At 45.4% G+C, this 15,227-nt stretch overlaps 1 protein-coding gene across 1 annotated transcript in view; it reads right to left on the reverse strand.

The window, feature by feature from the left end:
- SKIV2L (Ski2 like RNA helicase) overlaps window positions 1–15,227 on the reverse strand; it is a 49,123-nt gene that overhangs the window by 4,913 nt on the left and 28,983 nt on the right. The window contains exons 19-25 of the mRNA XM_039346365.1: window positions 13,678–13,796; window positions 10,260–10,397; window positions 8,449–8,586; window positions 6,973–7,077; window positions 4,128–4,290; window positions 3,877–4,003; window positions 2,311–2,521 (exon numbers count right to left, since the gene is read on the reverse strand). Coding sequence (XP_039202299.1) covers window positions 2,311–2,521; window positions 3,877–4,003; window positions 4,128–4,290; window positions 6,973–7,077; window positions 8,449–8,586; window positions 10,260–10,397; window positions 13,678–13,796 — 1,001 coding nt within the window. The remainder of the gene's footprint in view (window positions 1–2,310; window positions 2,522–3,876; window positions 4,004–4,127; window positions 4,291–6,972; window positions 7,078–8,448; window positions 8,587–10,259; window positions 10,398–13,677; window positions 13,797–15,227) is intronic.

The raw sequence follows: 15,227 nt of genomic DNA on the forward strand, positions 1-15,227 counted from the left end.
CACTGACCTAGAACTAAGGAGAAACTTCCTGATAATCTGAACAATTAATCAGTGCAACAACCTGCTTCCAGAAACTGTGAATGCTTCAACACTAGAAGTTTTAAGAAAAGACTGGACAACCATTTGTCTGAAATGGTATAGGGCAGTGATGGCGAACCTTTTAGAGACTGAGTGCCCAAACTGCAACCCAAAACCCACTTATGTATCATTGGGTGCCGGGTGGGCGTGGCCCATTGGGTGGGCGTGGCTTCAGTAACGGCAGACTGGGTGGGACTAAAAATTTCAATCAATCAATTCCAACTTTGCGAGATCTTTTTTTTTCCCATGAGAAGTTGAAATTGATTGATTGAACCTTTTTTTTTTTTTTGCACATGGCAGCGGAGGCCTAAAGCTTTTATAAAACCCAGCTGAAGGCCTAGGACTGGGGTGACGGTCCGCGTGCCCACAGAGAGGGCGTGCCATAGGTTCGCCACCATGGGTATAGGGTTTCTTGCTTGAGCAGGGGTTGGACTAGAGCAGGGGTCTCCAACCCCCAGTCCGTGGACTGGTACTGGGCTGGGGCATGCCAGCAACCGGGCCGCACAAACAAGCAGAGCCCCATCCGTGGGATGCAGGCAGCACACAAAACCATGCACCCTCCAGTCCGCGGAAAAACCTCTCTCCACAGAACTGGTCCCTGGTGCCCAAAAGGTTTGGGGACCTCTGGACTAGAAGACCTCCAAGGTCTCTTCCAACGCTTGTTATTCTGACTCTTGTTTCCAACCTTTGCCTCGGAGATCACCCAGGCATCTGGGATAGGAGGGGGAAAGTCCAGCTGAGTCAGAGAATCACAGGGCTGGAAGGGTCCTTGGAGGCCTTCTAGTCCAACCCCCTGCCCAAGGCAGGAATCCTTATACCATCCTAAACAAATGGTTGTCCAATCTTTTCTTGAAAACACCCAAGAAGTCTGCAATTGGCCAACGGCAACGATTCTACAGATTAAAGAAAAAAATTGAGATAGATAGGCAGACAGAGAGAGCTAGAGCCAGACAGACAGGCAGGCAGATAGAATGAACTATAATAATAATAGTAGTAAAGTTGGAAGGGACCTTGGAGGTCATCTAGTCCAACCCCCTGCTCGGGCAGGAAACCCTACACCATTTCGGACAAATGGCTGTCCAGTCTCTTCTTAAAAACTTCCAGTGTTGGAGCATTTACTGCTTCTGGAGGCAAGCTGTTCCACTGATTAATTGTTCTCACTGTCAGGAAGTTTCTCCTTAGTTCTAGGTTGCTTCTCTCCGTGATTAGTTTCCACCCGTTGCTTCTTGTCCTGCCTTCAGGTGCTTTGGAAAATAGCTTAATTCCTCTTCTTTATGGCAGCCCCTGAGATATTGGAATACTGCTATCATGTCCCCCCTTGTCCTTCTCTTCGTTAAACTAGACATACCCAATTCTAGCAACCGTTCCTTATATGTTTTAGCCTCCAGTCCCCTAATCATATTTGTTGCTCTTCTCTGTACTCTTTCTAGAGTCTCAACATCTTTTTTACATCGTGGTGACCAAAACTGGATGCAGTATTCCAAGTGCGGCCTTACCAAGGCATTGAAGAGTGGTATTAATACTTCACGTGATCTTGATTCTATCCCTCTGTTAATGCAGCCTCGCACTGTGTTGGCCTTTTTGGCAGCTGCAGCACACTGCTGGCTCATATTTAAGTGATTGTCTACTAGGACTCCGAGGTCCCTCTCACAGTTACTACTATTGAGCATGGTGCCACCTATGCTATACTTGTGCATTTGGTTTTTCTTGCCTAAATATAGAACCTTGCTTTTTTCACCATTGAATTTCATTTTGTTAGTTAGTGCCCAGTGTTCAAGTCTGTCCAGATCCTTCTGTATCTTAAGCCTGTCTTCTGGAGTGTTGGCTATTCCTGCCAGCTTGGTGTCATTTGCAAATTTGATGAGTTCCCCATCTATCCCTTCATCCAAATCGTTGATGAAGATGTTGAAGAGTACTGGGCCTAGAACAGAGCCCTGGGGCACCCCACTACACACTTCCCTCCAGATAGATGCAATTCCCTTGAGGACCACTCGCTGAGTACGGCCGGTCAGCCAGCTACGGAGGGAGCCATTCCCTCACTGTTTCCAGGATGGCTTCGCGGGCCACATGAAACCACTTCACGGGCCGCATCCGGCCCCCGGGCCTTGTGTTTGACATGTCTGGACTAGAAGATCTCCAAGATCCCTTCAATTCTGTTATTATTCTGAAGATGGTCCCCTCTGCCCTGCCTCCTTTCCAAACCTGCCCACAAAATGTCAGCCCTTAACTGACCTCTATGTGGAAGAGAGGGCTGTGCACACACTGGAACTCTGGCAAATGTTCCTCCAGATTACGAGCCCGGATCATGCTCTCTATGACCTCCAGATCCTTCAGCTGAAGGTCGTTTATGGGATCCAGAAGGGGGAGGCCTTCCGGAGAGCCTTCAGCTAAACGCAGCAGCTCCTGGGTGGCTGTGGCTGCTGATGGTCCAGGTGGGTCATTCCTGAAGATGGTGAGAGAGGGACATAAGGAGGCCACAGTAGGTGTTTAATGCCCGACACTTGAAAATCAATGTCTCCAGTAACTGGGTGCCCTCAATCCTTACAAAACTTCCCTTGTGTTCCAAGTCGCCTTAAGTTAGGAATCATGAGTGTGGTACCTCTCAAACAGAAAAGGTAGATAAATCTTTAAGCCAGGTCTAAATGACTGCGACATCACCAGCTTTCATGCAGTTTTACAGGTAGCCCTCAACTTATGATTGTAACTGACCCTAGGGCTACAGTTGTAAGTTGTGGTGTTAATTAAGCAGGCCACCACACGACCGCACCCAATTTTGTGAGCTTTCTGGTGGTGGTTAATACCACCATCGTTAAAGAAATGCCACAGCAATCAAGAAAAATGTTTTCCCCAATGGACGTTTTTGCACCAGAAACTGGACGTAAACGCTGGAAACCAGCAAAAGGCAGTGACGCTGCAAAAGGCCATACATGTATGCCAGTTGCCAAGCACCAAAATGCAATCACATGACCACCAGGGCAAGTGTTGGTGTTAGTGCGGCCATCCAAAGTTTGAAATCAGTTCATAAATAGCTCTGGGGAGGTCCATCATAAGAAAAAACCTTCTCTAATACAATTTCAAGATTTTGACTCTTTAAAAAGAAGTTTGAGCACAATGGGGCCTATTTTCCTACGTTACTATGTGAGAGGAGACGCATAAGAAAGAGAGGAAAGAGAAGAGAAGAGGAAGAAGAGGGAAGTAGGGAAGAGAAGAAAGGGAGAAAGAAGGTAGAGAAGAAGGAGTGTGGATACAATGAAAGAGGAAATGGGCGAGCAACACCAAAAGTCATGTGCATGTATTTATTTCATTTTATTAAAAGTATCTTATATATGAATGTAAAAAGAATGTATGTTAACATCTGATAAATATCATGGTATATGTATGGCGGAGAGTTTGGAAAAATAAAAAAATATTAAATTAAAAAAAAAAAGGAAGAGAGGATCAACTCCAAACATCCGACAACCAGTTTCAAAGAAGAAACTGAGAAAAACTGAGAGAAAATGAGAGAGAGAAAAATCACGGATGTGTGCCTGCCCAATTGACTAAAATTAGCACTTTAAAAAAAAAAAAATTCGAAGAACTAAGCCCCAGATTACTGGAATACAAAACAGAGGAATGCTGGTCCTTACGTATATTTCCCAGGCAGGTTTATTTATTTATTGGACTTATAAGGCCACCCCTATCTCTCATGAATCATTCTGGGCAATTAGCAATGCAGCTAATGGAATCCGAAGCATTTGCCCTCTCGCCAGATCGGAGGAGACAAGAGTAGAAACGGCAAGTTTCACTTCTCAGCCTCACCTGAACCTGGGCATCTGTCGTTTCCTGAAATCCTCCAGGATACGCTCGGCATTCACGCGGAGGGTTTTTGTCGTGACGCCCAGAATATCTGCTGGGCCCAGCTTCTTTATGGTGTGTCCACAGGGGCCTGTGAGGGAGAGAAGAAAAGAGTCTGGGTGTCAGAGCTGCTCCATGAATTCTGCCCCTCCCTCCCCAACCTCCTCCCCCCCTACCCCCCAAACGACTCCTGTTCTGAGTCCCCACCATTTTACCTTCGGGAAGGAAGAGCTTCGTGTGGAGAAGATCCTCGGGTAGAGGCACTTCAGCAGAGGGAGGTGGATTCCATTCTTGGCCCTCAGTCAAGCCTCGCTCCACAGAGTTCTTCTCACACATCACTAAAGTGCTGAAGGCCCGATTGGCTGAATCTGAAGAAACCTGGAGGAGGTTGTGTGTGTATGTGTGTGTGTGTGTGTCAAGATCTTCATTTCAAAATGGCACCCGAGAGCCACCGGGCCCGACTTTCACACTAAGAAAACTAGTTTTCCACCCTCGAGCCCAATGATGGGAGGCAACCATGTCACAAGAGAGGATGCTGCGAGCTACAAGACCGAGAACTGTGGATCATTATTTAATATCACCTCAACTATGGCTATCTCATAGATACAGTGTGTGTGTGTGGGGGGAGGAATTATTTGATTCCCCTGCTGGTTTTGTACCTTTGCCCACTGACAAAGAAATGATCAGTCTGTGATTTTAATGGTAGGTTTATTTTAACAGGGAGAGACAGGGTAACAACAACAAAAATCCAGAAAAACGCATTTCAAAAAAGTTATAAATTGATTTGCGTTTTAATGAGTGAAATAAGTATTTGATCCACTCTCAATCAGCAAAATTTCTGGCTCCCAGGTGTCTTTTATACAGGTAACGAGCTGAGATGAGGAGCACTCTCTTAAAGGGAGTGTTCCTAATCACAGCTTGTTATGTGTATAAAAGACATCTGTCCACAGAAGCAATCACTCAATCAGATTCCAAACTCTCCATCATGGCCAAAACCAAAGAGCTGTCCAAGGATGTCAGGGACAAGATTGTAGACCTACACAAGGCTGGAATGGGCTACAAGACCATCGCCAAGCAGCTTGGTGAGAAGGTGACAACAGTTGATGCGATTATTCGCAAATGGAAGAAACACAAAATAACTGTCAATCTCCCTCGGTCTGGGGCTCCGTGCAAGATCTCACCTCATGGAGTTTCAATGATCATGAGAATGGTGAGGAATCAGCCCAGAATGACACGGGAGGATCTTGTCAATGATCTCAAGGTAGCTGAGACCATAGTCACCATGAAAACAATAGTAACACTCTACGCCGTGAAGGACTGAAATCCTGCAGTGTCCACAAGGTCCCCCTTCTCAAGAAAGCACATATACAGGCCCGTCTGAAGTTTGCCAATGAACATCTGAGTGATTCAGAGGAGAACTGGGTGAAAGCGTTGTAGTCAGGTGAGACCAAAATCGAGCTTTTGGCATCAACTCAACTTGCCATATCTGGAGGAAGAGGAACACTGCCTATGACCCCAAGAACACCATTCCCACCATCAAACATGGAGATGGAAACATCATACTTTGGGGATATTTTTCTGCTAAGGAGACAGGACAACTTCACCGCATCAAAGGGACGATGGACGGGGCCATGTACCATCAAATCTTGGGTGAGAACCTCCTTCTCTCAGCCAGGGCACTGAAAATTGGTCATGGATGGGTATTCCAGCATGGCAATAACCCAAAACACATGGCCAAGGCAACAAAGGAGTGGCTCAAGAAGAAGCACATTAAGGTCCTGGAGTGGCCTAGCCAGCCTCCAGACCTTAATCCCACAGAAAATCTGTGGAGGGAGCTGAGAGTTCGAGCTGCCAAACGTCCGCCTCAAAACCTTAATGACTTGGAGAGGATCTGCAAAGAGGAGTGGGACAAAATCCCTCCTCAGATGTGTGCAAACCTGGTGGCCAACTACAAGAAATGTCTGATCTCTGTGATTGCCAGCAAGGGTTTTGTCACCAAGTACTAAGTCATGTTTTGCGAAGGGGTCAAATATTTCACTCATTAAAATGCAAATCAATTTATAACTTTTTTGAAATGCACTTTTCTGGATTTTTTTGTTGTTACCCTGTCTCTCACTGTTAAAATAAACCTACCATTAAAATTATAGACTGATCATTTCTCTGTCAGTGAGCAAATGTACAAAATATAGATAGATAGATAGATAGATAGATAGATAGATAGATAGATAGATAGATAGATAGATAGATAGATAGACAGATAGATAGAAATAAATAAATACCACTCTGGCCTGATTAGTATTGGTTAGGATGAGAGACATGAGAAGCCTGGCACTACAGGTTAATTGGGATAACTCTCAGTTTTCCTTTGCTTTACAGATCTGCAAAGCAGATCGTAAATGAGAGGACTGGTCGCCAAGTTATTTTTTCGTCACCTTTGTAACAATGAACGGTCGTTAAATGAGGTAATTGTTAAATCAGCACTCCTTACTGAATAAGGCCTTTTTAAAAGCCTGGCCGGCTCAGGAATTCTGAGAGTTGAAGTCCACAGGTTGTAAAGAAGCCACATTTGCCCAACCTTGGCACAAATAGTTCCATTCCATTTGTAAAGCATCAGTCTGGGGCAGTGTGGAAGCCATGGGACCTACTGTCAGCCATACCACTTGGCACATCCAAAAAAACGAAACTCTCGGCAGGTAGGAACTACCAAGAGTTAATCTTTATTGAAAAATCCATTGAAGCACAGCAAAAGCAAAGTCAGCTCTGAGGTTTTCCCACAAAAACCCACATAGGTTTTAAAAAAAAAGAACCCTTTTCACCCCTGGGCTGCCCACAGTTCATTCTCCACCAATTACACTCAGTACTTTTGTTTTGGGAAAATATTCTGCGCTGGCTGGTAGCTCCGAGAACTTAGCTGGGGGGGGGGGAACAGAAGGCTCTCATGCCTTCCTTAGCCTCCCCCCACCCTAGGATTTTAGCAAACACCCCTCCCCCACGGCCTAGTTTTTGTTTGGCAAACTGCGAGCTGGAAGTTGATGCAGGCAACTCAGCTTTGATACTTACCTGCAAGATGACTCCCAGGGCATTCTTGTGTTCCTGGTTGCTCACCACGATCACTCGTCCCACAGAAAGGGCTTTCAATCCACTCACCGATTCCATGACTCGCCTCTGAAAGGGAGAAACCCCGAGGGCAAGGCAAGAAATGCATCTTCCCACCCATAAGTGGACTTCCAAGAAGAAGGATTCATCGTTCCAGTTTTGATCTTTCTTTTGACCTTGATCTTTCCAAGCAGATTAAACCAGAGGTCCCCAACCTAGGGGCTGTGGCACACTATCGGGCCGTGGCCTCTTGGCCACCGGGCCACGTGAGTAGCTGGGCAGTGCACACGCACGTGTGTGCATGCTCACCCCCACCCCTCGTGCCACCATTGCCGCAATGGACACACCATCATGGCATTTCTATAAACCTTGTGCAGGTGGCGGTAATGCTGCAAGCGGCAGGTGGGCCGCAACACGAGCCTCACATGGAGTGGCAGCGCAATCCTTGTGCCGGTGGTAGCATTGCTGTGAGCCTGGCAGCAACGGCGCCACAAGCCTCACACATACAGCCCTGTTTGTGTAGTGCGCATACTCACACCGTTTGTGTGCGCGCATGCACATGTGGCCACATTCACGTTTGCGCATGCATGCGTAAGGCACCTGCCCCTCCCTCTCCCACCGGGCCGCCAACCCAAAAAGGTTGGGGACCCCTGGATTAAACCACAATTCTCATCAATCCCAACCAGCAGGATTAATGGACATGGTGGTTGAATATGAGTTAAATTCGAAAGGACGAGATTGTATGAGCCGAGGTGGCGCAGCAGTTAGAGTGCAGTACTGCAAGCCACTTTAGCTGACTGTGTTCAGCAGGTCAGCAGTTCAAATCTCACTGGTTCAAGGTTGACTCAGCCTTCCATCCTTCTGGGGTAGGTAAAATGAGGACCCAGATTGTTGGGGGCAATGTAAATATATATATACATTGCTTACTGGTGTACACCGCTTAGAGAGTGCTTGTACTTAAAGCGGTATATAAGTCTCATAAAATAAATAAATAAATTGGAGAAAACGAGAACGGAATGTTCCTTTCCATCCCATCTGAGTAAGATGGATGGTTGATCTGAGTAAAATGGGATGGATCCCAACAGCAGTGTCTCAAGGGGAAGGGAATTTTGTGAGACTTACTCACAGTTGCCTCCTCCCCTTGAAATAAGGGCGGACATCTTTGCTTGGGGTCACACCTGTCACGTGCCAAAGCTGAATCCTAGGCGAGGTACTTTAGCTAGACTCACCCAAAAATGCCTTCTAAAGGCATCTTCCTCAACTTGTATTAGGAGCACGACTCCTACAATAAGCAGGATACCAGACTACAATTCAACAACAGGATACCAGACTCGGGGGGGGGGGGAAGACTATCTTAGATTGATGCTTGTCTGGGATCTGAAGTACGACAATCCCATGAGGTGAAAAAGAACCTTTTGCCCCAGTTCTTCCAGTCACTACCTGAACGCGCTCCCGGATCTCTTGCAGTTCTCTGACTACGGAATAATACTCTTGTAAGTCACCAAGCTGCCTTGAGGTGTCTGGGATTTCCATGCTGGCTAACATACTGCTCAGCTGGGCAATTCTGTGTTCATAGACCTGGAGAGGAGACAGAGATGGTGAAGCAGCACCCTACAGCGCCCAACTCCTTGCCTTTTCCTTCCCACCCAGTTCAACCATTTAACATAAAGAAGCTGAGTTCACAAAACAGGCTAGGTGAGGGTTAGGGAACCTTGGCTCTTTTATCAATTGTGGACTTCAATACCCAGAATTCCTGAACCAGACATGCCAACTGAGGAATTCTGGGAGTTGAAGTCCACAAGTCATAAAAGAGCCAAGGTTCCCTTATCCCTGGGTTAGATTATACCAGGTTCCCCCTTACTCCTGTCAGCAGAAACCAGGGAGGATATATATATTATCTGTTGGGTTGCTCAAAAGGGTAATATAGCTGCCTACCATGCAAGCTGCCCAGGTTCGAATCCCTGAAGGGTGTGACTAGCTGATGAGGACAAATGAGCTTGAAATAGCTATACTAGTCTCCCACTAACTCTTCATCAGCCACAAAATTTTGAATATATATATTCAATATATATACATACATACATACATACATACATACATACATACATACATACGTGGGAGAAAACCCGAATAACCAAAGACCTACATACATACATACACATATACATACATACATACAAAATATGCAAGTGCAGTTCGGAAATAAACCTCCGTTTGAGCATGTGCGAGAAATAGGCGGGGATAGCAACACCCATCTTATAGCATCTTGCGCAATAATTCAGTAGGCAGTGAGGAGTGGAAGGAGAAGATTGTGTTGCAGTTGACTCATCCACCAGATCAACTGAAAATGACCCAGTTTTTAAAAATGAAACAGTGGGTTGCTTCACATCGCTTCGACAACGACAATGCGTTTCACGATGCTATTACAGGGTGGCTTCATTCCAGGTGGGAGATTTTTTTTGCAGACACAATTACAGACATTGTAAGACATTATGACAAGTGCCTCAATTTGAATGGCGATTATGTCAAAACGTAATGTAACGTTGTAGTTTTCTAATGTGTATAATACAAGTTCTGTATCTGCGAGTGTCTGTCATTGATAACCCAAAGGAGGTTTATTTCCGAATTGCCCTCGTGGGTACCATATCTATATTCCAAGGATATATGACAGGGGTCTTCAAACTTGGCCCTTTTATGACTTGTGGACTTCAACTCACAGAATTCCTCAGCCAGGCATGCTGGCTGAGGAATTCTGGGAGTTGAAGTCCACAAGTTATAAAAGGGCCAATTTGGAGATCTCTGATATACCATATCCTTGGAAAACCACTGCTAGCTGGAGGGACTCAATCATCTATAGCAGTTTAGGTTTCATCTTCTTGATGAAACTCAGAAACTTTAAGTCTTGTGGACTTCAACTTCCAGAATTCCTTAGCCAGCATGGTTGCCTGGGGAATTCTGGCAGTTGAAGTCCACACGTCTTAAAGCTGTCAAGTTTGGAGACTGTTGTTCTTGACTTAAAGAGATGGACTTCCAACCAACAGATATCTACATTTCCTTATCTATATCTCCTTACTCAGCCTCCATTTTCTTCCAGGTCTCCTTCTGCCTTAAAAATGAGAGTCCTTCTAATGCACATTATCCTACCCCCACCTCAAACTGTTGTATCCCAGAAATGCTGCTCTGGATTCCTTTCGAGCATCTTTAAGTCTTTCCAGAAGCTATTTCAACTTTTTTCCTCCTATCCATCATACCTTGCTGTCTTTCCGGGTGTGGAACTCGGAGAAGCTTCTCCTCATCATGTCTTCCACTCGGAGTGCCTCCACTCTCAACAGGTTTAGAATCATGGTGTAAGTCAGGCGGAATTGGGACTGCAACCTAGTGGGTTTACCCTAAAGGAAACAGCCTAAGGTTAGACAAGGAGAGGGCAAAGCAGATTTTCCTGGAAGGCGCTACAAGAGAGGATGAGCTGGCAATTCAATAGGCGAGGAGACACATGGACTTGATGTCAACGCTGCAAATACTGTATATTCTTGCTTTGACAATATGCAGAACTGTCTGGTATTTTTGGGGTTAATACAGAGCTTAGAGGATGGGGGTAAAGCCCGGGAAAGAAAGAGGAAGGAAACCTTTGACCTTCACACTAATTGGATAATGTGATATATGACAGCTAATTTAGGGAGGGAACATGCTGATAATTTAACTGCTCAGAGGAAGAGAACTTAGATCTTAGCATAGACTTCGTTATGCCTGTACCGACATTTTGAAGCAATAAAAGACTTTTAGGGAAATCAATGCCTGGAAGTTCTTTGAAGTGTTTCATTACCCGGAACCATAACAACATGCTAAGAACATACATCCTTTGGAAAAAGAACAATGGACCCCGGATTTAACTTCCTAAGAGCTTGAAACCAAGCAGGTTTCTACTCCTTACATCCATGGGAAAAGGTTGGCATGTGTAGTATCATTCTTCTAAAACCGCCCAGGGATTGTTACATAGTACAGGCAGTCCTCAACTTACTACCACAATTGAGCCCAAAATTTCTGTGAAACATTTGTTAAGCGAGTTTTGCCCCATTTTAGGAACCTTTCTTGCCACAGCTCTTAAGTGAATCCCTGCAGCTGTATCCCGGTTGTGAAGTGAATCTGGCTTCCCCATTGACTTTGCTTGTCAGAAGGTTGCAAAAGGGGATAACACGACCCTGGGATGCAGCAACGGTCATAAAAATATGAACCAGTTGCCAAGCGTCTGCATTGTGATCACCTGATCTGCATCAGGATGCCGCCAAGGTTGTAACTGTGAAGAACAGTCGTAGGTCACATATTTTAATGCCACTGTAACTTTGAACGGTCACCAAATGAACTGTTATAAGTCGAGGACTACCTGTAAGAGTGGTAGCCTGGCACTCAACAGCGTTGAAGCGCATCAAATTTGGTACGCCACGCATTTTGTCATGAAAGTTTTGTCCAGGTACTCGTTGTTTGTTTGGTACTCCATGCCCAAAACTAGAACTTGTCAGTGTCAGCTGCCTTGTGACTCGCTACATTATTCCTTATGGGGAAAAAAATTGTTTGGTACTCATTGTTTCTGATACTCATCGCATCTCCCAGAATCAATTAACAATGAGTACCAAGGTACCACTGTACAGGTAGTTCTCGACTTACAACTATTATTTTAGGGACCATCTGAAGTTACCACAGAACTATAAAAAGTGACCATTTCCCACACTTATGACTATTTCAGCATTCTCATGGTCACATGATCAAAGTTTAGATGCTTGATAACTGACATTATTTATGATGGCTGCAGTGTCCTGGGGTCATGCGATCAGCTTTGGCGACCACCGTGTTGCTAACTCAACAATCACGTAAGAACCAGGTTACCAGCTCAACAACTGCAGTGATTCACTCAACAACCGTGGCCGGAAAGGTCGTAACATGAGGCAAACCTCATTTGACTATTGTCTTGCTTAGCAACAGAGATTTGGGGCTCAATTGTGGTCGTAAGCTGAGGACTACCTGTACTTCCAATGCAGTAGGTGGATACCTTTGGAACCTCTTAGAGCTCCATGCTTCTCTTCCTAGCCATCCAACCAAACTCAACCAAGAAATTGGCAAATTTCTTTAATATTCAGACAGGCCCTAATCTAAAGAATTAGACCAAAACATGGAAAATACATCCATTGACCAGCTAAGTCATATAGGAAGTCCTCGGCTTACGACCTGTCACTTAGCAACCATTTGAAGTTAGTACATACCTCTCCAGAGTTACTTGCGATCCAGTTTTGAAGTTCCAATGACGGTTCCCTCACAGTTACGTGACCACGATTTAGATTTGTTTATTCCCAATTTCTGGCAAAATCACCCATTAATTTGCTTAACAGCTGCCATGTTACCTTAATGACTAGAGTATTTGCTTAATAGCCACAGCAAAAAGGTCATAAAATTGAGGACAGTCACGTGGCAATCTGTTTAATGACCGCCACAACTTATGACTATAATTCTGGGTTCAATTATTATTCAGTTATCTAGTTCAAAAACAACAAGGACAGTTTTCCCCCCACCCCCGGCCATCACTCTGCTAAACACCTAATCCCCCCAGCGCTGTCTTATGCCCCTGGGATGTCAAACCGCCTACTAGGGACGTATTACTATTATCCTTCTCACCTTTCCTATTATCTATTTCCTTAGCTTCTTAGGACTATCGCTTGGTTGTTTGTATCTTATGATTTATGTTGATTGTTCTTATTTAGTATCCTACTATGATTTATGTTGATGGCTTATTTATTATGCTATGACTATCACTGAATGTTGTATCTTATGACTTAGGACGATTGTGTTTTATGATTATGATCATGATTTATCACTTGTTTGTATGTACAATAAGAGCTTATGCGACAGAGACAAATTCCACGTGTGTCCAATCACGCTTGGCCAATAAAGAATTCTGTTCTATTTCATAAGTCAAGGATTAACTGTAATGGAAAAAAGAATGTCCAAGCGGAAGACCGCAAACATCTGATTTTTGGACCCAGAAGGGGGCGTGGTTGTCCTTTGTCCTTACTGAGGTTCCAGTAAACTTTAATCTTCAGGCAGAAGGAAGATATTCATTACTGGCTGTAATTTCAACCCAAATATCTCAAGGCGGGTTCCTTTACAGCAGACATGTCAAACACAAGGCCCGGGGGCCGGATGCGGCCTGCGAAGTGGTTTCACGTGGCCCGCGAAGCCATCCTGGAAACAGTGAGAGAACGGCCCCCGCTGCCTTGGCCCTGGCCCAGGCAAGCCGGGAGCCAATGTACAATTTTGTGGTCGCCATTTTGGCACATGCTCCAGTGGACCATGCCTTGGCACTTGCCCCGGTCTCCCACCCCCTTCTGCCAGAGACCCTCAGATTTGTCCCACTCCTGCCCAGGCCCCCATAGGCACCCTTGACGCGAATGATGTAGAACTGGCCACACCTCCAGTAGCCACACCTACTCCATCCACGCCCACCCAGTAGGCTGCACCCACTCTGGCCACACCCACCCGGCCTCCTGAGGGCAACCGCAATGCTGATGTTGCGGTTGCAAACTCAGTGAAATTGAGTTTGACACCCCTGCTTTACAGCTTAAGCAACTGCAGTTGCATCATTTGCAGCTTAAGCTAGACAAGCACACAACAATCGCTCACCAGCATCATGCGATGAAGGTCGGACATTTCAGGCACTTGGTTTTTGCACAGGATAATCACCATCCCAGTGGTATCAAGACCTCGACGCCCAGCCCGGCCGGCCATCTGGATGTATTCAGCTATTAGGATGCGGAAGAAAGAGAGATATAGTACGTGGCGTGGTGTGGCTGGTATAACCATTGTTGCCATCAAGTAAGAGAGAGAGAAGAAGGAGCGACAACACTAGTTTCATTCTTGCCTCAGCCAGACTGATAAATGAAAACTCCTCTCTGTATATAGGTAGTCCTCAACTTACAACAGTTCATTTAGTGACCATTCAAAGTTACAACGGCCCCGAAAAAAGTGAGCTATGGCCATTTTTTCTTACTTACGACCGTTGTAGCATCCTCGTGGTCATGTGATCAAAATTCAGATGCTTGGCAGCTGACTCATATTTTTGATGGATGAAGTGTCCTGGGGGCAATGGGGAACCCAGATTCACTTAACAACTGTGTCTCTAACTTAACACCTGCAGTGATTCACTTAACCACTTGCCAAGAAAGGTCGTAAGATGGGACAAAATTCACTTAACAAATGTCTCACTTAGCCACACAAATTTGGGGCTCTGTTATGGTTGTTAAGTCGAGGACTACCTGTATTTCACTAGAATTTTATCCTTTTAGCCCAGTATTTCTCATCCTTGGCCACTTCAAGGTGTTCAGACGTTAACTTCCAGAATTTTGGAATGCTGGTTAGGGAATTCTGGGAGTTGAAGTCCAGGCATCTTAAAGTGGTCAAGGCTGAGAAACACTGCTTTAGCCTTCTGACGTACAGGGATTCCCAGATTTAAAAAAAGGCTATTTTTGTTTTCCTTTGGGGAAGAAACCAGCATAACTGTGCTGTGGTTGCTCTATATATGCTCCCAGTCTCAAAGCGCCCCCAAAATATCCTAAACAGTTGAGATAAATTGGCTTGCTGGCTTTTGGCCTACAAAAATCCTAATAGCAATAAAGCAGTGGTGGCAAACCTATGGCATGGGTGCCAGAGGTGGCACTCAGAGCCCTCTCTGTGGGCACGTGCGCCATCGCCCCAGTCCTAGGCCTTCAACTGGGTTTTATAAAACCTTTTCGCTTTAGGCCTCTGCCGTGTACAAAAAAAAAAAAAAAAGGTTCAATCAATCAGTCAATTTCAACTTCTCGGGGGAAAAAAAAAAGATCTTGCAAAGTTGGAATTGATTGAATTTTTTAGTCCCACCCAGTCTGCTGTTACCACCGCAGCCACACCCACCCAATGGGCCACGCCCACCCGGCATCCGACGATGCATAAGTGGGTTTTGGGTTGCAGTTTGGGCACTCGGTCTCTAAAAGATTCGCCATCGCTGCTCTAGAGGGTACCTCTGTGGGACGTGCCCTCTTTAAAGGTTTCAAGGCAGCCAGCAGGAACAGTGACAAGATAAACAGCTAGCGAAGAGAAAGAGCTGGAGGTAGGAAGTAGGAGATGATGTGCAAGAGAAGGGCAGACAAATGTTTTGTCTGTGGAACATCTGGCCATTCTACTTATAAACAAACAAA

This window comes from Crotalus tigris, unplaced genomic scaffold (genome assembly GCF_016545835.1).
Source record: "Crotalus tigris isolate CLP2741 ecotype Arizona unplaced genomic scaffold, ASM1654583v1 scf7180000017989.1554031673:749699, whole genome shotgun sequence".
NCBI lineage: Eukaryota > Metazoa > Chordata > Lepidosauria > Squamata > Viperidae > Crotalus > Crotalus tigris.